We start from the raw sequence: 26,127 nt of genomic DNA, 5'->3' as shown, positions 1-26,127 counted from the left end.
AGCTCAGATCAGACTTCAACTGTGAGCTGAAAAGGCCTGAGACCCACAGCTCCCAGGACACAGGGACACACGAGGAGCCCTCTCGGGCACGGATGCCAAACCCTGGACGAGTCGAGAAGGGGGAGCGGCAGCTCTGAAGGCTTCCTTGCAACGCGACCTCCACTCTGCAGGGCTCACAGTCATCGAGCTGGTGGGGGGACAGGGCAGGCCCCCCGTGCGTGGCCTGTCAAGGCTGTGACAGCCGCTGCCACAGGGAAAGCCAAGGGGAAAGCCACGGGGAGGGCTCATCTCGGGACCCCAGTGGCGGCAAAGTGCTGCCGTGCTGATTTCAGAGCGTAACCATCCCCTCGACCCGGCAGCGCTTCCAAACGGAGCCTGTAGGGCCCCTCCGACACCCGGGGTCAAAACAAGGCCCGAGAACAATCCCTGCGGTCAAGGCGGGTGTCACTCACGGCCTCTGACCTGCCAGATTGCTCTTCAAGGCGGAGAGATGATCTACCGACCTCCAGAGGCGGATGGCGGGGACGAAACCACACCAAGGTGCTGGGAGCCAGCCTCTCCTGTGGGACTCCCCAGGAGAGGACCCTGTGTCACCATAGTAACTGTCACCACACCGGGCTTCCCAGGGCCTGACTGTCCGCCCGAGAAAGAGAATCCAAACAGCCCGCCCCTGGAAGGCTCCCAGCAACATCGGGGCCACCGTGCTCCTGCCAGGCCTTGACCGCCCCAAGTCAGAGGCGTGAAGGCGACTCACCGCCTGAGCTGGGACAGCACCCAAAGCAGGTGCCCACCGTCACTCCCCGGTTTACAACACGTGGCCTTTCTCTCCGGCCAGACTCTCAGGGGCACCTCACAGGCCGTCTGGCAGCCTGGACACCAGCCGCGGTCCTGGGCCCCAGGACACACGTACCCACGGCCTTATCTAATTTTCCTGACCTCCGGGGGCGGCGTCACCCTCTCCGGCACGTTCAGTAAAGGGACCAGTCAGGATCAATCCATGCCGAGACATGGCATCCCGACTCTGGGTGACCGCCAAGTGCAGAGTCGCGACCCAGCGGCCTCACGACTGGGCCGCCCCCTGCAGAAAAGGGCGGCTCGCTTGGTCTGGTTACGCACGGTGACCTCCCCCAGGATGGCCATGGTCACCACCACCACTTTCATTATTCACTGTACTGTCACTTACTGGGCTTCCCTGACTCTGTACACACGGGAAGGATAAAGCCAACACAGCACCGACCCTCCCGATACCCGTGAACGTCCCCCGCAGGACCCGCTGCCTGCAGGTTCAGCTTGAAGCAGCAGCCGGGAAGAAGACCTCTGGGACGCCTCCCGCTCTTGAGGAAGAGCCCAGTGTCCCTAGGAAGGCCCTGCCCAGCCAGCCCGCCAAGCCCACCCTCGGCCGCCTCCCCACGCCTCCCTCCCCCACCCCTGGGCACATGCGGGGCCTGCCCTGCTTGCGGCACCTGCCGCCCTGCTCGTCCCAGGGCTGGTTCCCTCCTCATCCTGGGGCCCAGCTCACAGAGGTCCCCCTTCACCACTGCCTGCAGCACACCTCCCTTCTTCTTCAGGGCAGCAGCCGTCGGTCTCCTCCGGGAACCTATCACACCTGCACCTGCTCTGTCGCCTGCCTGGGTGTGTCGTCCCAGCACACTGCAAGTTGTCCAGGGTGAGAGCCACGTCAGGCCCGTCCACCCAGCATCATCGCCCTAGCGCCCGGCACAATGGCCAGCAGACAGCAGGCGATGGAGGGATGCTTGTGAATTTGGTGCAGCTGAACGAAGATGGAAAACCCTATCTGCGGGGCGGCCAGACACAGCTACGTGGGCAAAATCATGTCACCAACTGATGCCAACGCAGCCACCCCGTCTGCAGGCAGAGGCAGGGGCTCCGGGCTCTGCTACCTTCCACCTGGGTAAGTCACTTTACTCCTAGGTCTCAAGTTGCTCATTTAAAAAAAAAAAAAAAGAGGGCTTCCCTGGTGGCGCAGTGGTTGAGAATCTGCCTGCCAATGCAGGGGACACGGGTTCGAGCCCTGGTCCGGGAAGATCCCACATGCCGCGGAGCGACTAAGCCCGTGAGCCACAACTACTGAGCCTGCGCGTCTGGAGCCTGTGCTCCGCAACGGGAGAGGCCGCGACGGTGAGAGGCCCGCGCACCGCGATGAAGAGTGGCCCCCGCTTGCCACAACTAGAGAAAGCCCTTGCACAGAAACGAAGACCCAACACAGCCAAAAATAAATATTAATTAATTAATTAATTTTTTTTAAAATATATATATATATATATATAAAAAAAAAAAGAACTAAAAAGAAAGAAAAAGAAGGGGAGAGGAAAAGTAGGGGAGTCAGATGAGATCGATAATTTCCTAACTTTAACTTTGTTCCAAAAGCTGCAAGGTTCCGTGAAGGCGACGAAACCCCCTCGCGTGTCCCTCCCACTCCCAGCTGAACCGCTCAGGGCGTGTGGCTTCCACCCAAGATCCTGTCTGGAAACAGGGGCCGGCCGCCAGGACGAGCTTTGCGAGGGCTGGGCCTACTGCTCAGGGGCGTTCCCGGGGTCTGGGACGCGCTGGCAGCGCCCCCAGGCCCGCTGTACCCTGCACGCCCACCCCGCACACCCGCCTGCCACCACGCCCACCTCACTGAAGACGATCCTGGGGGGCTGCCTGCAGAGCGGCTCCACGGGCCTCGCCGAGCTCTTCCAAGTCCTCCCGAAGAAGTGTCGGTAGGTCACGTCAAAGAGGGACACTCGCAGGTGGCAGCCCACCTCCGACAGCACCTCCAGCACACCCTAGGAGACAGAGGGACGGCCCTGAAGGGTCCTCAAGGTCACGAGCCTCCCAACAAGTGCTGACAGACCATCCACGGAGAATTGGGCCACTCAGCATCCATCCCCCAGTTTAGGTCTCAGTTCCTTTCGGGGAACTACCTCTCTCCCACAGCCCGTGGTCCTGGTGAGGTTATGAGTCAAAGTACATGGCCCTGCCCTGGCCAACCAGAGGCTGGAGTCCCTGGGCCCAGACACAGGCTGGAGACTCACCCAGAAGCAACGAGACACAAGAGGCCGGAGCTGCAGAGACAGACACACATGATGCCATGTGGAGCCAAGAAACAACAAGTCCAGGTGACACCATGTGAGATTCTGGATCAAGCCACACCTGAAGCTTATGCTAACTATGGGTTTGTCTTTATGTGAGTTAACAAATTACCTCAAGCTTAAGCTATTTTGCATGGTTTTCTGTGTTTTGTTTTACCATTTACATCCTGATAGAACCACAAACTAAAAACTCAACTTGCCAGAATTATTTGGGGGTGGCGCTGGGGTATGAGCAAAAGAAAAGCAGACCTTTGAGAACTGAGAAGTCATGGCCACAAATACAGACAAGGCACCACACACTACAAAGCCCAGCCCTTTCCCCAGAGCGGCACCACCTACAGTGAGGTTCTGCCTGGGCCTTTAGTGCTTTTGTGACTGGTGCAGCTGGCAAGGGTGCAGCTCTTACTGTCTGTCCCGGAACCAGGAGATCTGTTTTCCTCTCATGTGATCATTTGGTAAACATTATTTAAGCATCTATTCTGTGTATCACTGTTCTAGGCACTAGAGACACAAAAAGGAACAAAACAGACAAAATCTCCATCCTTGGGGCTCACATGAAGAACAACAAAAGTGGGTGAGGGGAGATGGGTGGGTTGGCTCTTTGAATAGGACGGCCAGGGAAGGGGCTCTGAAAGATGACGTCTGAACTGAGAACTAAGGGGGTGGAAACCACGAGTGGACCTGCGGAGAGTGAGCCAGGAAGGAGGCGGCTCTGGGCCAAGAGAGCTGGGTGCTCAGGGACCAGCAAGAAAGCACCCTGACCATATGTAACGACGTTAACTACTTTTTCTCACTTCCTGTGTTCTTAGTGCTCTGACCGCTGGGGCCTCCCTCATGGGGAGAGACTGCCCCACCCAGGGCCAGCTAATTCCTAGTGACAGTAAATGACCTGCCTTCCAGTCCATAGCCCCACCCACCCCCTACCTGGCTCACACTCCAGGTGACAATATCCCCCCACCCTAATCATCCCGGGCCAGAACCAGGCAACCAGGTGCGGCCCCTCCACCCCGGCAGCCACTGAAATTATTCAGACTGGCCAGTCCTAAGCGGGTGCATCTGCTGACCCGGCCTCGCCCATCCCTTCCCACGAAAACCACTACACAGGCTCTTGCCCAGGCTCTCCCCTCATCCCACTGCCTCCCAACCGACCCAGCTGCTTCCCCGTGTGGCCCTGCAGGGCGTGGTGCAGCCCCTCCTCTGGGGAACCACGAGGACGAAACCATCTTTCAGTGGCAATCGTTTCCTGCTCTGCTGGTCCCACCAGAACAAAACAAAATAAAAACAAAAGCCCAGGTGTGTTTTAAAACAGAACGCCCGTAGGATTGCGTAAGGGGCGCGGAGAAGGGGCAGGGGCCGCCCACGCAGGTCTCACAGAGCGTGATTTGAAGCCGGGTTTCTACTCCAAATTGGAGGAGAAACCAGGGAAAGAGCCTGAGCAGAAGTGACACCACCTGATTCGAGATTCTATGAAAATCAGTCCAGTGTGAGGTGATGGGTGTGTGAAGTTGCTGGCGGAATCCTTCCACAACCCACATGGACGCCCAATCATCACGCTGTACGTTTCAAGTACCCTACAATTTTATTTGTCAATTATATGTCAATAACGCTGGAAAAAGGAAACCACTCCAGCTCCACGTGGGGACGGGAATGTGGGGAGGGGATGTGAGGAGGCTGCTGCCGTCACCCAGGCAGGCGGGGGTGGGGGGCGCCGGGAGGGCCGCAGGTGGGACGAGGAGTGGGCACGTTCGGGACGTCTGTGAAGGAACTGCCCAGAGACCCTGGCGACGGCCGGACTCGGGATGCGAGGGGCAGAGAGGCAGGAAGGAGAGGCTGGTGGCCGCCTGTCTGCCCAGGCCTCCCGGGTCTGGCAGGGGAGTCCCAGCCCCTAGTGAAAGATGACGGCTCGTCTCCCGTCCAGAGCAGCTGGGAGAGAGGTGGTGTCGTGTTTGAAGGTGGGGAGGATGCAACAGGTCTGGGGGGATCCCAAGCCCAGGCCCTCTCCCATCTCCCCCCCTCTCAGCACCGCCCCACACCCCCCTCCCTCCCCGCCGCCCCCTCTGCTGTGATCGCTCCCTCGCTTCCATCAGGCCCTGACCAGGGAGGCCTTCCCTGACCCCCGCCATCCAGGCCCCTGTCCTCCAACCCCACTTTCTGTTTCCTGTGTCCATCAGCTGTCCGTTTACATGCTGGTGGTCGGTCACCCCAACCTAAATGTCAGCTCCAGGAGGACGAGAGCCTGGAATATCCTCCTCCAGCTCCATCCCTGGGGCTGGGGACGAGACCATGCACGGGGAGGTGCTCAGTGTGCACACCTGCCCAGGGGGCCAGGCCTCCCCTCACTGCTGGTACCACCCAGGGCACCACCAGCAGCCCCCTCCACCTCCTCACCACTCTCTCAGGGAGGGGAGAGCACCAGCCGGGACCTGGGGACTCCCAGATCTCCCCTGCAGACTTGGTCTCCTTCCCGGAACTCCACACCCTAACCACCTCCTCCACCTCTCTGCGACTCTGTACCCAATTCTACTCAGGTCTAAGTTTCTAGGTCCATCTCCCCGCGCTGGACCGAGAGCTCCATGAAGACAGAGTGTGGGGTGGTCACCCTTGTGTCCCCCGCACAGTTCCAAACACACAATAAATACCAAATTGAATTGAAATAGCCATCCCAAAGGAAAGTAATCAACGTTCATGGTAAAATTACACTAAACCAAAAAGGTAAATGAATAGTAAGAAAAACATACCAAAATGACTAATAAAGTGCCTTGAGTTCAAAATAAGCATGTAATATTTTCAGCCAACACCTTTCACAGGGAAGTCTGCTATCATCTAAAGCTATCAATTCTCAAATTAACTAAAATTGCACAAATTTGTAAGATGACCTTAATTTTGAAACAATTTATTGCTAAAAAATACCAACTATCATCTGAGCCTTCAGTGAGTCATAGTAGTAATATCAAAGATCACTGATGACAGATTACCATAACACATATAATAATGAGAAAGTGTGAAATATTGCAAGAATTACCAAAATGGGACACAGAGACATGAAGCAAGCAAATGCTGGGAAAATGGCACTGATAGACTTGCTCCATGCAGGGTTGTCACAAACCTTCAATTTGTAAAAAATACAATATCCGCAAAGCACAGTGAAGTAAAGCACAATAAAATGAGGTATGCCTGTACCTTTCTTCTTTTCTAAAGTAGTCATATAAAGCTATGTTTCCCTCAAAGGACTGCATTAACTGCATCCCACAAATTTTGATATATTCTTACATTATTCAGTTCAAATTATTTTCTAATTTCTCTCTGAATTCTTTTTTTTTATAAATTTATTTATTTTATTATTTTTATTTTTTGGCTGCATTGGGTCTTCGTTGCTGCACGGGCTTTCTCTAGGTGTGGCAGCAGGGGCTACTCTTAGTTGCAGTGCATGGGCATCTCATTGCGGTGGCTTCTCTTGTTGCAGAGCACGGGCTCTAGGCACGCAGGCTCAGTAGTTGTGACGCGTGGGCTTAGCTGCTCTGCGGCATGTGGGATCTTCCCGGACCAGGGCTCGAACCCGTGTCCCCTGCATTGGCAGGCAGATTCCTAACCACTGCGCCAGCAGGGAAGCTCTCTCTCTGAATTCTTCTTTGACCCAAGGGTTAGTTAGCAGTGTGCTGTTTAATTTTCTACCATTTGGGGATTTTCTAGGTATCTCATTGTTATTGATTTCTAATTTAATAACATATTAGTCAGTGAACATACTCTTTGTAATTTCAATCCTTTTAAATTTCTTGAGACTTATTTTTATGACCAAGCATATTATCTATCTCCGTAAATGTTCCGCATGCACTTGAGAAGAATGTGTATTTTATTTGTTAGGTGTGTAGTGTTTTAGAGGTGACAATTCGGTCAAGGTGGTTGGTGGTGGTGTTCAGATCTTCCAAATCCTTATGATTTTTTTTGGGGGGGCGGGCGGTCTACTTGTTCTATCAATTATTGAGAGAGAGTGAAAAGTCTCCAATTATGAAGGTGAACCTAAATGTAGTTCCCTTTAGTTCTACAAATTTTGCTTCACGGATTTAGAAGCCGTGTTATTGGGTGCCGGGCACAAAAGAGTTATTATAGCAGGCCAGTTATGCTTTGAAAGGCTGGCTTACAAGCCTGGCCCTTGGCTAGAGTCTGGGAACGTGGGGTTCCCCACCACCCTAACGAATAAGAATGGCTCCCGGTACCTAAACTGCTTGTACAGAGTGATTTATGCTGAACACCTGCTTTCCTTCTGGGACTCTGGAATCTTGGTACGTGCTAGGCAGAGGGTGTCTACACGACCAGTTCCCAAGAAGCCCTGAGGTTTTTTAGAGCCTGTGGGCACTGAGTCTCTAACAAGCTTCCTTGGTTGGCAGCATTTCACAGGTGTTGTCACAGCCTGTTGCTGAGGGAATGAAGTGTGTCCTGTGGGATTCCCATGGCAGACGACCCTGGAAGCTCACACCCGTTCCCCCCCATATGCCTTTCCCTTGGCTGACCTTACTCGGTAATTTTTCACTGAAATAAATCTTTCCTTTGAGGATGACTACGTGCTGAGTCATGTCAAGTCCTCCTCCTAGTGTATCACCGAACCTGGCGGGTGCCTCTGGGGGCTCCCGACATAGGTGCATACACATTTAGGACTGTCACGTCTTCCTGATTACCATCATCACTATGAAATGTCCCTTTATCTCTAGAAACATGCTTCGCCTTGAACTCTACTTTGTCTGATATTAGTATAGTCACAAAGCTTTCTTATGCTTAGTGTTTACACGGCCTTTTTTCCATCCTTTTCCTTTCATACATATGGTTTGAAGACATACACTTTAGGTTTACAGTGTGATTTTTTATAAACAACTTATAATTGGGTTTTAAATGAAAACTTTTAATGTGTGACTCGAGATCATGAAACCACTTGTAGGAATCATTCCACAGACATATGTGTGCATTTTTTTAAATGATGTCAATGAAGTTACGCATTGTAGCAATGTCTGTAAAAGCAAAGCCCTGGAGGGAGTCCAACCGGTCATCAGCAAGGGCCTAATGAATGGATGACGGGTCATCCACACAGGAAAAGCTATGCTGTCTTAAGAAAGAGTCAGAAATTCTTCATGGAATGACATGAACAACCTATAACACATATTGTTAAGAATATTTTTTAAGATATAGAACAGAATATAAGCTATCATTTATGTAAAAAAAATGAAAAATACATACAACTGTATTTATTGTTGTATTTGCTTAGAATTTCCAGAAAGTTGTACAGAAAACAGGTTAACACTGGCTGTATCTAGGGTGGGGCACGGGTGCCTTGGGGACTTCATGGGACAATACACTTTCCCTGTGCACCCTTGTGAATTTTGAACTATGGGAATTACCTTTTCAAAAACAAATTAAAATGAATTAATAAAGTAAAATGGGAAAATAAATAAAATCTCCTTTGCAAAATTCCAAAGAAAGAGGAAACTGCTGTCCACTGTCTTGTGAGCTCCTGGAAGGCCAGGACTGCTGGAGCCGGTCTCCCTAGGTTGGAGTCCCAGCTGGCCGGCTGGAGCTGTGTCACCCTGGGCAACCAAGGTCACCTCTCTCGGGTTGCCTCCTCTTCTGTAAAGCAGGGGTAATGATGCTACCTACATCTTGGGGTTGTCATGAGGACGAAGTGAACTAATACAAGTAAAGCGCTAAGAAGTAAAGTAGTAAGAGCAGTAATCATCACGGTGCCTAACACAGTGGCAAGCACACAGCAGGTGCTCAGTCAAAGGGTTTGAAGTGATGATGCAGGATGGATGTGAGTGATTTAATAATAGACCCAGCGCTCCGACAGCTTTGAGTGCCTGGAGAATGACCCTGCCAGCTGCAGAGGAAGAAGATACAGTCTTGCCAAGCCACATGCTCACACTGGCAGGGCTGGATCCTTCCTGTGCATCCCCCCAGGACACTGGGCCTCCCTAGGACCATCCAATCATGTGGGTGGTCTGAGGAGGCACCGAAGCGCCAGCTTCTCCGGCAGGTTCCCTGGCGGCTGGAGGGCACAGGTGGACGCAGAGCCACAGAGCAAGGGCTTGAATGTGCAAAGGCGGTGGTACCTCCCAGGCACATCTCCCGGGATGCCCAGAGCTCTGCCTCTGCTGTTCTAACTGCCAGGCCGAAAGCAGGCCATGCTGAGCCATGCACAAGGCCACCTCTTGCAAACAACGTGGCCAGGAAATAACCCAGGAAATCGAATTACCTGGGTTTTTAGATTGCTCCACTGTAGGCAAAAAGAGGCCTTTAGCCAGGGTCAAAAGTGCTGACCAGGGCTTCCCTGGTGGCGCAGTGGTTGAGAATCTGCCTGCTAATGCAGGGGACACGGGTTCGAGCCCTGGTCTGGGAGGATCCCGCGTGCTGCAGAGCAACTGAGCCCGTGCGCCACAACTGCTGGGCCTGCGCGTCTGGAGCCTGTGCTCCGCAACGGGAGACACCGCGATGGTGAGAGGCCCGCGCACCGCGATGAAGAGTGGCCCCCGCTTGCCGCAACTGGAGAGGGGCCTCGCACAGAAACGAAGACCCAGCACAGACAAAAATAAATAAATAAATAAATAAATATTTTTTTTAAAAAGTGCTGACCAAGTCGCTGAATCACAAATCCTCTTTGCTGATGGACCACTTTACCTCCGAGTACTGCCAACGCCCGGGGTGATGGGTACAGTGCAAGACTCAAATGAACATGTGAAAATCAATACCATCTCAGGTGAGAGCAGTGACAGCGTGCATTTGACAGTAAAGAACCAATTTCTTTACCTGCTTAATTAGCGGGCCATCAAGCCACTTCAGGACACACTGAAATGCCGTCGATTCCTTTAGAGGCTGGCGTGCTCTCTGTGTGTGGGGAGGGACCAGCAGGTTTTGGTCAAAGATCCTGTGCCAGTCATGCATTCTGCCGGTCTGAGGGTCACTGGGGGCCTCGAGGACTACCTGCGGCATTCATGTTCAAATAAAGAAAAGAGTTATGAGGGCCACAGTTCTTAGAGCAGTTCTGAAAGTTTCCTACCTCCCGGGAACCCCAGGGAAACCACCACCCCTGCAACCCGCACTCTGCCATCCCACCCTCTAGCCCCCAGGGCAGCAGACAGGCGCCCACGCCACCTTCCCCTGGCCAACCAGATCACACCTATCCTGGCCTCAGTGACTGGTTTAGGGACCGGCACGTACTTTGTCCAGCTGTGGAGGTCGAGCCCTGCACAAGGGCACCAGGCCTCGGGAACCAGGGCTGTCTTAGAGCGTCTTGGGGCGCATGACCCACTCAGAGCCAACGACATGTGATCTCAGAGCTTCTGCTGGTTCTGTTAGGAGAAGGAAACACTCTTTTCTGTGGCCTTCGGAGCAGAGAGATCATCAGCCTGAAGCTGCCCAGGGAGCAGCTACCTTGAGACACATACAAAAAGGCAGGCAGAGCCAGAGCAAGGCCAATGGGTCCAGATGTCATCACAAGAGCCCTGGCTCAAGGGGACCCTGAAGTCCGGCACCCAAGACAGCTGAGCTACATGCAGTCTTGCTGGTGAAGCCAGGTGGGGACAGGTTTTGAGTGCTCCGGGTGTCTTGGCGACCTGGCTCAATAAGGATGTTACCTGCCTTTCAGCAGACAGGGATCTGAACCTTCTCGAGAGACTGTTTTCAGCTGACACAGAATCTTAAGCTCTTGGCCTTGAACAGAGGCCGAATTCTGTATGCTAAAACGGCAAGCAAGAAGGCATGGGGTTTGATCTTCTAAGACAGCAGTTTTCTGAATGTGGTTCCCAAACCCCTGAGGTTGCCCAAGGTGGTCAAGGGCTCCACAGCGTCAAAGCTATTTTCATAACCTCCAGATGCCACTTGCCTCTTTCACTGGGTTGGCATTGGCGCCGGTGGCGCCGAGGCAAATGGTGGGTGAAGCTGCTGGGGCCTCATTACGCCCCGAGGCAAATGGCACCACACCCCACCAGCCATCCTGTGCTCTTCACCTCTCACGGCACAAAGTACAACAGCTTCACCTAAGAACGTCCTTGGGGAAGCTGTGAAAACTATGGATTTTATGATGTCTTGACCCTTGAGGATGCGTGCTTTTAACATTCTGTGATGAAACGGGAAATACACGAAAAGCATTTCTGCTGCCAGATGAAAGACAGTGGTCACCCCAGGGTGAGCCGGGCGTGATCGCTGGGCTGCGAGCTGCACTAGCGCCTTCTTTCGCTCAGCAACACCATTCTCACTAAAAGAACGGCTCCCAGACAAACCACGGTTTTTCAGACTTGGGTGCTTTGTAGACAATCTCTCAAACGTGAACAAAATGAACCTGTCACTGCAAGGAAAACTCGTCAAAAAAATTGAGCTTTCAGGCAAAATTCAGAATTGGGGAAGTCTGTACCCTCCACTGTGAGCCTGACAGCTGCATACTTCTTTAAAGACTTTCCTGACGAGATGGGTAGTGCAGGTAACGAAAGTGATCTTTTGAAATTGTGTGATTAGATGTGTCAATATTTGGAAGATCTGTCTAACTCAGAAGCGGTATTTTCTGAGTGAACAAGCACGATGATGTAAAATTCTGCATGGATGAAAGATCCACCCAAAGTGCGAGGCAGACCAGAGGGTTTTAACCTAACACTATGAAAGTTCACGAACAGGGTGTTAAACTCCGCACGCAAGACACCCTTAAGAAACAACCACTTGTGGATTTGGGTACAGCACCAAAGCAGAATATCCACAGTTCTCTAAGGGCCTACTCCCTTATCTGGGTGAGGCTGGATTTCCTTCAAATACTTCAGCCGAAATGACCCATCACAACAGAGAAGCCTGTACCAGACCAAGCGGTCCTCAGCAGTCTGTCAGCCGGATGTTAAAGGGATTCACAAACAAGCAAAACAACCCCACAGTTCTTGCTCATGTTTTTGTTTCGGAAAACACAATTGGCTTTCATTAAAAAAATACATCTTTATGTTAACATGTAACAGGTCTACTGTTTTTAAATGAATAACACTGTAGATATTTCTCAATAATAAATATTGGTAGATATCACTCAAGTTTTAAAGTTATTTGGAGCCCTCAATCATTTTTTAAAGCATAAAGGGATCTGACACTCAAAAGCTGGAAAAGGGCTGCTCTACAGGGACCCAAAATTCGAGGCTTTGGGCAGCCAGCCCACCTCCACGCTCACAGGCTGTGCTGGGAAGGCAGGGGGTCTGGGAGGCACGGATGTGACCGGCCCCCGAGATGCTCTCCCACACCCAGCGGGCCTCGGGGCGGGGCCCAGCCCCCCACTGGAATGCCACTCCCACCCGGCACCCCCTTGGGCGGGCACACCCCTCAGCCTCCAGATCCAGACTGTTACCGTATGAACAGGAAGGCGCGCACATTGGTTAGTTTGGGGTTTTTTCCTTTGTAGGTTATATTTGTCTACTCAATATCCCTTGTTTTGTGGAACGACCCTCCCCAGTTCCGGCCAGAGGGCTTCAGCGACGGTCTCAGAAATGAACCTATGACACACACTGGGTGTGTCTTCCCTGGGACTCCAGCCATGCCGCCCTCTGGACAGGCTGTCTCTCCCCCAGGCCAGGAGCTGCCCAGGCCGGCCTGGAGCCCCAGGGGCCACTCTGCCACCCCAGGGAGAGCCTAAGGTAGAGGCCAGCCCAGGGGAGGCTGGTGGATGGAGGGTGGCGAGGACGGCCCTGCCGGCAGCACCCAGACCTCCAGGTGGAGAGAGCCTGATGGAAGGCAGCCCCACCCCGACCAGAGCTGAGTTACAGGAGCCGTAAAGGCCTGTGGAGGCCTGTGGCGGCTAAATAATGGCCCCCAAAGACGTCCCCATCCTAATCCTCAGAACCTATGAATATTGGACTTCACGTGGCAAAAGGGACTTTGTGGGTGTGATCAGGTTAAAGACCATGAGATGGGGAGAGTACCAGGATTACCCAGGTGGGCCTGCTATCATCACAAGGGTCCTGATGAGACAGAGGCAGGGGGGTCAGAGAAAAGGCCAGGCGAGGCAGAAGCGGGAGAGACGTGAAGACGGAGGGAGGGACCACAAGCCGAGGAATGCAGGCGCCTCTTGAAGCTGGGAAAAGCAAGGAAACCGATTCTCCCTAGAGCCTCCAGAAGGATCACAGCCCTGCACGCACCTTGACTTTATCCCAGCGAGACTGATTTCAGACTTCTAACCTTCAGAACTGAAAGAAGATAAATTGTTTTCAGTCCCCCAGTTTGTGGTAATTTGTTACAGAAGCCATGGGAACTCCTACAGGTGTCCATGACCTGTAAGCAGAAGAGGTCTGACCGACACCCAGCAGGCCTCTGAGCACTTGTCACCTGTCCTGTACCGCTCTGCTCACTGGCCCACTGCTTGCAGAAGGGAACCTACTGTCCTGTGGCCTTGGTACCAGGCTGTCCATCAGGACTCAACAAATCAAATCATGAAATTTAAGTTTCAATAAACTTGACTCCCAAACATTTGTTTTTCAGGAAAATGTGGTTTTCTCCTTGACATTAGTTATAAAATTGGGAGGTTTATCCTTAGAAAGTGAGTGCATATCTACAGGGAAGCCCTTCCTGCCTCGGGAGCACAAGTAAAGCACACGCAGCAGGATACCCTCTGGAAGGGGTCCCACCAGCCCCACACCCTGCCCCGCGGTGTTTCCCGAGCCCAGGACACAGCCTCCTTTGCAGGGCGCTCCAGACTTTGCTCCCGTGCCCCAGATTCCTGAGCCAGTACCTCCCCGCACTTCCCTGAGGGAGTGGGACCCAGCACCACACTTGGCGGGGAGCTGCTGCGGAGCCCTCCCGCTACGGTCGCCCGGACAGGGGATGCACAACAGGATGCCCCAGGCAGCACCAGCAGGAGATGCGCCGGCACAAGAGGCAGCTACTCGGAAAGGCAGGCCACCCAAAATCAAAGAACTGAGACGGGCAGGTGCAAGCAGGCAGCAACATTCCGAGAGGGGGACGGAAGGGAGGTGACTCCTGAGACACAGGCTCCTGGGGGTGGGAGCCCAGACGGTCCCAGGGGCTCTGGGACACGCAGAGCTCTTGCCTTCCCCCACCCCCCCCCCACCCAGAACGGCTCTCACCCAGCCCTCACTCCTGTCCACTCCGCGCTGCCCTTGCTTCAGTTCCTCCCGGACACCACGTCCGTGCCACCCCCCAGCCCAACAGGCGCACACCCTGGGGTTACGCCTCCTCTTCCTTGAGAAGTCAGACCAGGAGCCACCTCCCCAGGAGAGCACCTCCATCCACCACACAGGACCCTGCCACAGAAGGCACCCCGCTCCACCAGGCTCCACCAGGCTACGTGGTCACAGTCGTCCTGCAGGACTGAGCTCCATGAGGTCAGGACTAGGTCCTCAGTGAAAACTTTTTTAGTGATTCAGTAAATCATTAAGTTATACTGTGGAGGAATTAAGAAGGCTGCGGAGGAAGGGCAGAGGGGCCTTTGGGGCTAGATGAACAAAAAAGGGAAAACTGGGAGGGTCCCATGCTTTGAGCCCAAGAGAAGGGTACAGTGGGCTCTCCAGAGGGGAAATAAAGAAAATGCACCAGCTTTTATTGAATCCTTATCGTGAGCCAGGCACTCGCAAACATCTTCATATTCATTATTCCAACATCTCCGTAAGGTAAGTACCATTACTGTCCCCATGTTATAGATGTGGAAAGTGAAGCTCAGAGGTTAAACAGGCAGTCTGAAAGCACACAGCCAGTCACACTCACATCAAAGACGTTATAGCCATGCTGGCCCTCTGCCCACCAAGGCCAGGAGAGGCAAAGGAGCAGAGGCCCTGAGGGCACAGAGAGGGCACTGGTCCAGGACCGGGCTGATCTTCCCTCTCCTCTCAGACTTCTGGAAAGCCTTTGGCCCTCCAGGCGTCTGCTTCTCATCTACAAAAGGAGCGGCTGTAAAGTTCCCTGGAGGTCTTTGCTTCTGCAGACCCGGTCAACAAATATTCACCAAGCACTTGTTCTGTCCCAGTACACACACCATGAAGCGGACTGTCAAATGCCCTGTCTTCAAGAATCTAAATATCCAGTGGGACAAAAACAAGGGGGTGGAGATTGGTTCAAGATGGTGGCGTAGGACATGCGCTCACTCCCTCTTGCGAGAGCACCAGAATCACAACTAACTGCTGGACAATCATCGACAGGAAGACACTGGAACTCACCAAAAAAGATACCCCACATCCAAAGACAAAGGAGAAGCCACAGTGAGATGGTAGGAGGGGCTCAATCAGAGTAAAATCAAATCCCATAACTGCTGGGTGGGTGACTCACAAATTAGAGAACACTTATACCACAGAAGTTCACCCACTGGAGTGAAGGATATGAGCCCCACGTCAGGCTTCCCAACCTGGGGGTCCGGCAACGGGAGGAGGAATTCCTAGAGAATCAAACTTTGAAGGCTAGTGGGATTTGACTGCAGGACTTCGACAGGACTGGGGGAAACAGAGACTCCACTCTTGGAGGGCACACACAAAGTAGTGTACGCATCGGGACCCAGGGGAAGGAGCAGTGACCCCATAGGAGACTGAATCAGATCTACCTGCTAGTGTTGGAGGGTCTCCTGCCAAGGCAGGGGGTGGCTGTGTCTCACCATGAGGACAAGGACACTGGCAGCAGAAGTTCTGGGAAGTACTCCTTGGCAAGAGCCCTCCCAGAGTCCACCATTAGCCCCACCAGAGGGCCCAGGTAGGCTCCAGTGTTGGGTCACCTCAGGCCAAACAACCAACAGGGAGGGAACCCAGCCCCACCCATCAGCAGACAAGCGGATTAAAGTTTTACTGAGCTCTGCCCACCAGAGCAACAGTCAGCTCTAGCCACCACCAGTCCCTCCCAACAGGAAGCTTGCACAAGCCTCTTAGATGGCCTCATCCACCAGAGGGCAGACAGTAGAAGCAAGAAGAACTACAATCCTGGAGCTTGTGGAACAAAAACCACATTCACAGAAAGATAGATAAGATGAAAAGGCAGAGGGCTATGTAGCAGATGAAGGAACAAGATAAAACCCCAGAAAAACAACTAAATGAAGTGGAGGTAGGCAACCTTCCAGAAGAAGAATTCAGAATAATGATAGTCAAGATGATCCAGGACCTCGGAAAAAGAATGGAGGAAAAGATCGAGAAGATGAAAGAAATGTTTAACAAAGACCTAGAAGAATTAAAGAACAAACAGAGATGAACAATACAATAACTGAAATGAAAAATACACTAGAAGGAATCAATAGCAGAATAACTGAGGCAGAAGAACGGATAAGTGACCTGTAAGACAGAATGGTGGAAATCACTGCCAGAGAACAGAATAATGAAAATAAATGAAGACAGCCTAAGAGACCTCTGGGACAACATTAAATGCACCAACATTTGCATTATAGTGGTCCCAGAAGGAGAAGACAGAGAGAAAGGAACTGAGAAAATATTTGAAGAGATTATAGTCGAAAACTTCCTTAACATAGGAAAAGAAATAGGCGCCCAAGTCCAGGAAGCACAGAGAGTCCCAGGCAGGATAAACCCAAGGATAAACACGCCGAGACACAGAGTAACCAAACTGACAAAAATTAAAGACAAAGAAAAATTACTGAAAGCAACAAAGGAAAAACTACACATAACATACAAGGGAACTCCCATAAGGTTAACAGCTGATTTCTCAGCAGAAACTCTACAAGCCAGAAGGGAGTGGCACGATATATTTAAAGTGATGAAAGGGAAGAACCTACAACCAAGATTACTCTACCCAGCAAGATCTCACTCAGATTCGACAGAGCAATCAAAAGCTGTATAGACAAGCAAAAACTAAGAGAATTCAGCACCACCAAACCACCTCTACAACAAATGCTAAAGGAACTTCTCTAAGTAGGAAACACAAAAGAAAAGGACCAACAAAAACAAACCCAAAACAATTAAGAAAATGTAATAGGAGCATACATATCGATAATTACCTTAAATGTGAATGGATTAAATGCTCCAACCAAAAGACACAGGCTCGCTGAATGGATACAAAAACAAGACCCATATATATGCTGTCTATAAAACACACACTTCAGACCTAGGGACAGATACAGATTGAAAGTGAGGGGATGGATAAAGATATTCCATGCAAATGGAAATCAAAAGAAAGCTGGAGTAGCAATATTCGTATCAGATAAAATAGACTTTTAAATACAGTATGTGACAAGAGACAAGGAAGGACACTACATAATGATCAAGGGATCAATCCAAGAAGAAGATATAACAATTATAAATATATATGCACCCAACATAGGAGCACCTCAATACATAAAGCAAATGCTAACAGCTATAAAAGAGGAAATTGATGGTAACACAATAATAGTGGGGGACTTTAACACCTCACTTACACCAATGGACAGATCATCCAGACAGAAAATTAATAAGGAAACACAAGCTTTAAATGACACAACAGACCAAATAGATTTAATTTATATTTATAGGATATTCTGTCCGAAAACAGCAGATAACACTTTCTTCTCAAGTGCACACAGAACACTCTCCAGAATAGATCACATCTTGGGTCACAAATCAAGCCTCGGATAATTTAAGAAAACTGAAATCGTATCAAGCATCTTTTCCGAGCACAACACTATGAGACTAGAAATAAATTACAGGAAAAAAACCGTAAAAAACACAAACACATGGAGGCTAAACAATACACTACTAAATAACCAAGAGATCACTGAAGAAATCAAAGAGAAAATCAAAAAATACCTAGAGACAAATGACAATGAAAACATGACCATGAGATGCAGCAAAAGCAGTTCTAAGAGGGAAGCTTATAGCAATACAATCCTACCTCAAGAAACAAGAAAAAAATTTCAAACAATCTAACCTTACACCTAAAGGAACTAGAGAAAGAACAAACAAAACCCAAAGTTAGTAGAAGGAAAGAAATCATAAAGATCAGAGCAGAAATAAATGAAATAGAAACAAAGAAAACAATAGCAAAGATCAATAAAACTAAAAGCTGGTTCTTTGAGAAGATAAACAAAATTGATAAACCTTTAACCAGACTCATCAAGAAAAAGAGGGAGAGGACTCAAATCAATAAAATTAGAAATGAAAAAGAAGTTACAACGGACACCGAAGAAATACAGAGCATCATAAGAGACTAGCACAAGCAACTCTATGCCAATAAAATGGACAACCTGGAACAAATGCACAAATTCTTAGAAACGTACAACCTTCCAAGACTGAAGCAGGTAGAAATAGAAAATATGAACAGACCAATCACAAGTAATAAAATTGAAAGTGTGATTAAAAATCTTCCAACAAACAAAAGTCCAGGACCAGATGGCTTCACAGGTGAATTCTATCAAACATTTACAGAAGAGCTAACACCCATCCTTCTCAAACTCTTCCAAAAAATCACAGAAGAAGGAACACTCCCAAACTCATTCTACGAGCCACCATCACCCTGATACCAAAACCAGACAAAGATACTACAAAAAAAGAAAATTACAGACCAATATCACTGATGATTATAGATGCAAAAATTCTCAACAAAATACTAGCAAACAGAATCCAACAACACATTAAAAGGAACATACACCATGATCAAATGGGATTTATCCCAGGGATGCAAGGATTCTTCAATATATGCAAATCAATCAATGTGATACACCATATTAACAAACTGAAGAATAAAAACCATTTCATCATCTCAAAAGATGCAGAAAAAGCTTTTGACAAAATTCAACACCGATTTATGATAAAAACTCTCCAGAAAGTGGGCATAGAGGGAAACTACCTCAACATAATAAAGGCCATATATGACAAACCCATAGCAAACATCACTCTCAATGGTGACAAACTGAAAGCATTTATCGAAGATCAGGAACAAGACAAGGATGTCCACTCTCGTCACTATTATTCAACATAATATTGGAAGTCCTAGTCACGGCAATCAGAGAAGAAAAAGAAATGAAAGGAATACAAATTGGAAAAGAAGAAGTAAAACTGTCACTGTTTGCAGATGACATGACACTATACAGAGATAATCCTAAAGGTGCCGCCAGAAAACTACTAGAGCCAATCAATGAATTTGGTAAAGTTGCAGGATACAATATTAATGCACAGAAGTCTCTTGCATCCCTTACACTAACAATGAAAGATCAGAAAGAGAAATTAAGGAAATAATCCCATTCACCATTGCAACAAAAAGAATAAAATACCTAGGAATAAACCTACCTAAGGAGGTAAAAGATCTGTACTCAGAAAACTATAAAACACTGATGAAAGAAATCAAAGATGACACAAACAGATGGAGAGATATACCATGTTCTTGGATTGGAAGAATCAATATTGTGAAAATGACTATACTACCCAAAGCAATCTACAGATTCAGTGCAATCCCTATCAAATTACCAATGGCATTTTTTACAGAACTAGAAAAAAAAATCTTAAAATTTGTATAGAGACACAAAAGACCCCAAATAGCCTAAGCAATCTTGAGGGAAAAAACATGAGGCTGGAGGAATCAGACTCCCTGACTTCAGAATATACTACAAAGCTACAGTAATGAAGACAATATGGTACTGGCACAAAAACAGAAATATAGATCAACGGAACTGGATAGAAAGCCCAGAGATAAACTCACGCACCTATGCTCAACTAATCTATGACAACGGGGGCAAGGATATACAATGGAGAAAAGACAGTCTCTTCAATAAATGATGCTGGGAAAACTGGACAGCTACATGTAAAAGAATGAAATTAGAACACTCCCTAACACCATACACAAAAATAAACTCAAAATGGATTAAAGACCTAAATGTAAGACCGGACACTATAAAACTCTTAGAGGAAAACATAGGAAGGACACCCTCTGACATAAATCGCAGCAAGATCTTTTTTGACCCACCTCCTAGAGTAATGGAAATAAAAACAAAAATAAACAAATGGGACCTAATGAAACTTAAAAGCTTTTGCACAGCAAAGGAAACAATAAACAAGATGAAAATACAACCCTCAGAATGGGAGAAAATATTTGCAAACGAATCAACAGACAAACGATTAATCTCCAAAATATATAAGCAGCTCATGCAGCTCAATATTAAAAAAACAAACAACCCAATCAAAAAATGGGCAGAAGACCTAAATAGACATTTTTCCAAAGACATACAGATGGCCAAGAGGCACATGAAAAGCTGCTCAACATCACTAATTATCAGAGAAATGCAAATCAAAACTACAATGAGGTATCACCTCACATCGGTTAGAATGGGCATCATCAGAAAATCTACAAAAAACAAATGCTGGAGAGGGTGTGGAGAAAAGGGAACCCTCTTGCACTGTTGGTGGGAATGTAAATTGATACAGCCACTATGGAGAACAGTATGGAGGTTCCTTAAAAAACTAAAAATAGAACTACCACATGACCCAGTAATCCCACTACTGGGCATGTACCCAGAGAAAACCATAATTCAAAAAGACACATGCACCCCAATGTTCATTGCAGCACTGTTTACAATAGCCAGGTCATGGGAGCAACCTAAACGCCCATCAGTAGACGAAATGATAGAGAAGATATGGTACACATATACAATGGAATATTACTCAGCCATAAAAAGGAACGAAATTGGGTCACTTGTAGAGACGTGGATGGACCCAGAGACTGTCATACAGAGTGAAGTCAGAAAGAGAAAAACAAATATGGTATATTAACGCATATATGTGGAATCTAGAAAATGGTACAGATGAACCGGTTTGCAAGGCAGAAATAGAGACACAGATGTAGAGGACAAACGTATGGACACCAAGGGGGGAAAGCAGGGGTGGGGTGGGGGGATGGTGGGATGAATTGGGAGATTGGGATTGACATATACACACTAATATGTATAAAATAGACTAATAACAACCTGCTGTATAAAAAATAATAATAAAATAAAATTTTAAAAATTAAAAAAACAAGGGATCGAGTGTGAGCAGCACACAGAAGACAAGCCTAATCCAGACTCCTTTTCTTGGCGGGGGAGGGAGGGTAGAGAAGAGGAGGGAATCCAGGCGCTGAAGTGCTAAGCTGGGTTGATGTCTCACAAGCAGTGGTTCACCAAGGAAAGGGAGGAGCAGGAACCACAAGGAGCTGCCTGGACACAGGGACGCTTCCCACCCAGAAGTGAACAAAGTCTGGAATGCCTGAGACCTGAAAGCTTTGGGGAGCTTTTTTGAGAGTAAGTAGAGGTCTACTTAAGTACTGCCTGGAACTCCTCATTCAAGGAATAGTCTTTGAGTACCTACCACGTGCCAGGCCCTGGAGAAACCGTCCTGACCTCGAGGAATGTATCTGGAGAGAGGCAGAAAGACAGGATGCAAGTTAGCACACAAAGGAGGTGGCTGTGACCTCTGAAAATCAGAGGCCCGGAGGGTGTAGTGAGCTGTGATGAAGACCTGGGCGGGAACTGGGGGCGACTATCCACAATCATCTAAAGGACACCTTTTCCAACTACACAAGGTTGGGAAGCCAGACTTCCTTCGTATGCTTCAACCCAAGTGACACAGTGCAACACCGAAGGCAGGACCGGGTCTGAGAAGGCATCTGTGTTCTAGGCAGACAGGCATGGAAGAGAGATGCAAAGGTGGGGCCTCTGAGTCTGAAGAAGCGAGCAGGAGACCGAGCACTGGGGTCTCGAGAAGGGCCCAGGTGGGGTGCTCGGAGGCGGTCAGGAGGTCGGTGGGCTGGACAGCGGAGGGGAAGGTGGGAGCAGCTCCAGGGGAGGCTGTAGGCAGGCAGGCCATCAAGGCAGGGCCTCCTGCGAGGGCCAGGGAGTCTCCAGATCTCCACTGGGCGGCGGCGCTGGGACGGGTCGGCAGGGCCAGCGGGGGACAGGCACCCAGTGGGGACAGGCAAAGCAGGGGTCCCCGGCAGGGGTCCGACGGGGAAAAGGGGAGGGCCAAAGCCGCGGTCTCAGCACAGCCCAGGCCGGCGGCACCGCGCTCGCCTTAAGCTGGAGGGCTGCAAGGGGGCGCAGGATCTAGGGACAGAGTACTGAGGTTGAGCCCCAAGAAGCCCCCGAAGCCTGCGGTCCCGGCCGCACCAAGTGTCACGGAGGGGGAAAGGAGGTGCGACCGACGCGGGCACAGCCCCGCGCCCGCCCGGCCGCCGCGCCCCGCAGGCACCGGGCCCCAGGGAAAGACACACGGAGCACCCCCACCCCGGGCCCGAGGCCCCGACCCGTTCGGCGGCCCCCGCGCCTCCGGGCCGCGTCTAACCTCCCCCGCGGAGCCAGCCAACGTGGTTCCGCCCGCGGCGGGCAGCGTTACCTAGGAGACGAAGCTGCAGCTGCCGCACCCGCCCTGGGGCGTCGAGCCCCAAGCTTTCGAGGATGTGCCCCTCGGACGGATCCAGAGGCCCGGCGGCCGGCCGGTGCCCACCGGAGCCGCAAGCCTTGCGGTCCGAGGACCGGCCGAGGGTCACCCGACCCGCTGCCACCCGCCGGAGGAGCCTCAGAAGGGCAAGAACCCGCCCCCCGACCTTTGCGTCAGCAGCACCGTGGGACCAATCAGAGCCCAAGTCCAGGGGCGCCGCTCCGGGAGCGCCAGCCAATAGGCGCGGCGGCGGGCCCGTTCTGATTTGCATGGTCGGCGATCCCTCTGCCAATAGGAATGTGAGTGGCGTGAAGACCAGCCAATGAGAAGCTGGCAGAGGCGTGGCCCCGGGCGTCCCACGAGGTGAAGATGCTGCGGGCGGAACCTGGTGGAGCTAGTGGGATTCGGGGGCGCTAAAGTCGCAGGGGCAGGGCGGGAAGGAAGATCCGGAGCGGGGCAGAGGATCCGGAGCTGGAGCCCCCAGGTGAGTGCAGGGGGAGACCCCGGCCGTCCGCGCAGTACACGGCCGTGCGCCGGGAGCGCGGCGGCGGGCCCCCGCGAGGCCCGCGCTGACTCTCCATATCCTTTTCCCCAGCGCGTCCCCGCGCCCGCCTCCGTCCTCACCTCCTCTCCAGCCGGCTCGCCTCCTTCTCCATCATCTCCCTTCCCCCATCCCGTCCTCCCTTGCCTGCCCTATCTGCCAACCCGCCCGACCTTTTAGCTCCCATCCCCGACCCCTGCCCCAAACTTCATCCTTCCGCTTGTCCCGTCTCTGCCCTCTCCTTTTCTCGCAGCCTCGCCTCCCCCTCCCCCATCCCCCTTTCAGCGCAGCCCCATCGAAGCGCTCCTGGTCTCGGTCCTCCCCATCTCTCTCCTTGTTGCTCCTGAAGGCTCATCTTGCCTTTCCTTCCAGGTCCCTGGCCCCATCTTCCCACCCATTCTGCTCCCAATCGCTACATCTCTCCCCGTGGGCGCCCTCTCTGCACCTTGCCTTGCTCCCCAGGACCTTGGCATTCCCCTCCTGCACCAATTCATCTGGCTACCTACACACCCCACCCCACCCCGGTCCCTACACCCCTGCCCCCTCTCCAGCTTCTCTTCGCTCCCCACCTCCCCTACCTGCTGCTGCTCCTGCAGGACGCAGGACACAGAGACCCAGCTGCTGCACCGCTTCCTGCTGCAGTAGCAGTCCTGTACCTGCCCACCTTCCCACTCTCCCACCCAGGCAGCCTACCCTGGCTCTGCTCCTCCTGGCATTTGTCTGGGGGCTCCTTTAGGGTCTACGCTTTGTCTAGAGCGGCCTGGGGGGCTCCAGGTGAGAAGCCCCTTGGCACCCTTTCCTGCCTTCGTCCCTAGCCACCGGCTCCCTTCCCACCCCACCCCCACTTTCCTACCCAGCTTACTTTGTGATTCAGCATTTTTGGGGTTGGTAACTTTCTTTGCCTCCTGGCATGATCGGGACCTGGTTGTGGGGCCGAAGGCAGGGTGGTCTTGACCCTGCAGTTAGAGGGGCCACCTTAGGGAACAGTCCTGAGCTGCCTGGTGTGGACAGGGTTGGGGAATGGGAACTCACCAGTGGGGGCTGCCCTTTCTTCTCTTTCACTTGTCTGCCCTGTGTTGAAATGCATCCAAGGGGAGATGACATAAGTAATAGCTCTTAGGGAAGTGAGCTATTAGCATTTATGGAAATTAATACATCCACATCCGAGGAGCAAGAACACCAAGTTCAGGCCACAGCTGTCCCACTGCCTGTCGTTTCAAGATTTCTTCTTTCGCTGCAACTTCTCCTCCCCCTCAAAAACGCCATCCGCCTTCCAATGCCAAGAGCAAGCTCCTGCTCTGCAAACAAAACCGCATTCAGGCCCCACTTTGCAGGGTTTGGGGACCTGAGTGTGGAGAGTTGCACCTGCCCTCCTGATTGTTGCTTGGCATTTGCATCTACCTGCAGACCCCAGGCTTGTGTGTGGTTCTTGGGCTCCTTCCCCTGTGCTATCACAACGGGGGCCCAGAGGGCATTGGCTCCCTGGGGCCTGTCCATCAGGAACACTCTCCAAGCCCCCACCCGGCCTCAGTGACATTGAGGGTGTTCAGGCTGCAGCACGTTCCTACCTTGAAAGCAGCCTGCTGGAGGCTCCCCTACAAAACCAAGGTCCCGTTCTTCGTGCCTCTTTGCGCTGTGCCAGTGGACAGACAGTGTGGGGACTGAACCAGGGCACAGGGGGAGGGAGGGTCACGAACAGTGTGAAACTGGGTCTCGTGCTCAAACCTTTTGGGTCTGGACGTGGCGCCTGGACGGGAATGAATGGGCGTGAAAGCAGTTGCACACAGGAGGTGTGGCAAGACAGACACTACTGCTCGTCTGGTGAGGGTCACAGGCCGAGGCTCTGGGGGATGGAGGGGTGAGCAAGCTCTGGGATGGGGCAGATTGAGAAGCTTCACACCATGGGGCTGGCTTTCTTTCCTTTTTCCATGATCTTCTAAACCCCAAATGATTCAGGAGGAAGTGAGTGGCACAAGTTTTGGTTTGACAGTTTCCGGTAAGGGAGGGGGCCTCCTCTCGACTTTCCTGTTTGTTGGTGATGGGCCCATGGCAACTGGGCAGCACGCACGTGGCGAAGGAAGGCCTCCTCCACTGCTGGAACCCAGGGGAACAAACGTGTGTGGCTTCCCGGGACTCTGGCTAGAAGGAGCGTGTATATAGTCCTTGACCTTCACTTCTCCATGACCTTCGCTTCACCAAAGGTCCCAGAGCCAGAGCAGTTTCCTAGAGTCCCTGAATGATAGGCAGAACAGTGACACTGCAGGCAGCATTCGGGGAGGACCGTCTCTGAAGGTGTCCAGGGCCAGAGACCCCTCCTCTCCCCTTTCCGCAGCCAGGGGTCCCGCCTCATAGAGGCGAGCGTGCTAGAGTTACAAGGGGTTGGGCATCTTCCCTTTTGGAGGACGCAACGGAAGCCTTGGCAAAGTCAGAGACTTCTCCAAGGTCACTCAGAGGTGAGCCGCGTCAGACCCCGTACCTCCCGCCAGTCTGAGCCAGGTCACTCCATTGGTTCTGCCCTTGGAGGAAACCAGCACCCCGTGGACATGCCATCCACCAGCTCCAGCCACCCTTCAGGATGCACCTGTGAGATGGTGCTGACACACGTGGAGGAAACAGCACCCCGGGTGCGTCTGAGTCACTGGAGCTGTCAGGAGTGGGAGATGCTACCGACCACAGAGAGTTCTCAGCGACAGCATCCTGCCCGGCCTGGCAGTTCCCCAGAGCCAGGACCCTGTGGTTCCAAAGATGTCATCAAAGAGATGGCAAGGGGCCGAGCCGCCGGGTGAGATGAAAGGGAAGAAGGGACTCTGTGCCTTGACCTTGCTTCGCTGCGGGTCCTTGTAAATAACCCTAATCACCCCTGCGAGGGAGGCTGGTTAGCCTGGATGGGAAACAGGCACAGAGCGGTGGTGAGACGGACCCAGCCTCCTGGATTCTGTTCCCGCTGCACCAGGCCCCCTCCAGCCCATCAGCAAGTGCGGGAAATCCTTACCCCCCAGAGATGCATCTCCTCCAATGTGCAGGAGGGTCAGGTTCAATCCCAGCTCCCAAGGGACATGGAAGCTGCCTTTCTCATGATGGGAAGCCCAGCATGCTCAGCTCTCCACCCACAGCATGTCCCCCCTTTCTTTGGGGTGACTCTGAGGATATGTGGTCCTTGGCTCAGCCAGTA

The 26,127-nt window shown here is 51.5% G+C and overlaps 2 protein-coding genes across 6 annotated transcripts in view; one reads left to right on the top strand and one right to left on the bottom strand.

The window, feature by feature from the left end:
* NPHP4 (nephrocystin 4) overlaps positions 1–22,535 on the bottom strand; it is a 137,249-nt gene extending 114,714 nt beyond the window's left edge. For all 4 annotated transcript variants that reach the window (XM_061185072.1, XM_061185073.1, XM_061185074.1 and 1 more), the window contains exons 1-5: positions 22,370–22,535; positions 21,347–21,392; positions 10,296–10,426; positions 9,885–10,058; positions 2,637–2,789 (exon numbers count right to left, since the gene is read on the bottom strand). In XM_061185072.1, coding sequence (XP_061041055.1) covers positions 2,637–2,789; positions 9,885–10,019 — 288 coding nt within the window. In that variant the 5' untranslated portion in view covers positions 10,020–10,058; positions 10,296–10,426; positions 21,347–21,392; positions 22,370–22,535. The remainder of the gene's footprint in view (positions 1–2,636; positions 2,790–9,884; positions 10,059–10,295; positions 10,427–21,346; positions 21,393–22,369) is intronic.
* Positions 22,536–22,807: 272 nt separating this feature from the next.
* Positions 22,808–26,127, top strand: part of KCNAB2 (potassium voltage-gated channel subfamily A regulatory beta subunit 2) — a 94,645-nt gene continuing 91,325 nt past the window's right edge. For both annotated transcript variants that reach the window (XM_061187157.1, XM_061187158.1), the window contains exon 1: positions 22,808–22,898. The gene's annotated coding sequence lies outside the window, so the exon portion shown is untranslated. The remainder of the gene's footprint in view (positions 22,899–26,127) is intronic.

The sequence above is a fragment of the Eubalaena glacialis genome, chromosome 3 (genome assembly GCF_028564815.1).
Source record: "Eubalaena glacialis isolate mEubGla1 chromosome 3, mEubGla1.1.hap2.+ XY, whole genome shotgun sequence".
In the NCBI taxonomy this organism is placed as follows: Eukaryota; Metazoa; Chordata; class Mammalia; order Artiodactyla; family Balaenidae; genus Eubalaena; species Eubalaena glacialis.
This window is presented reverse-complemented; position numbering and strand designations above follow the sequence as displayed.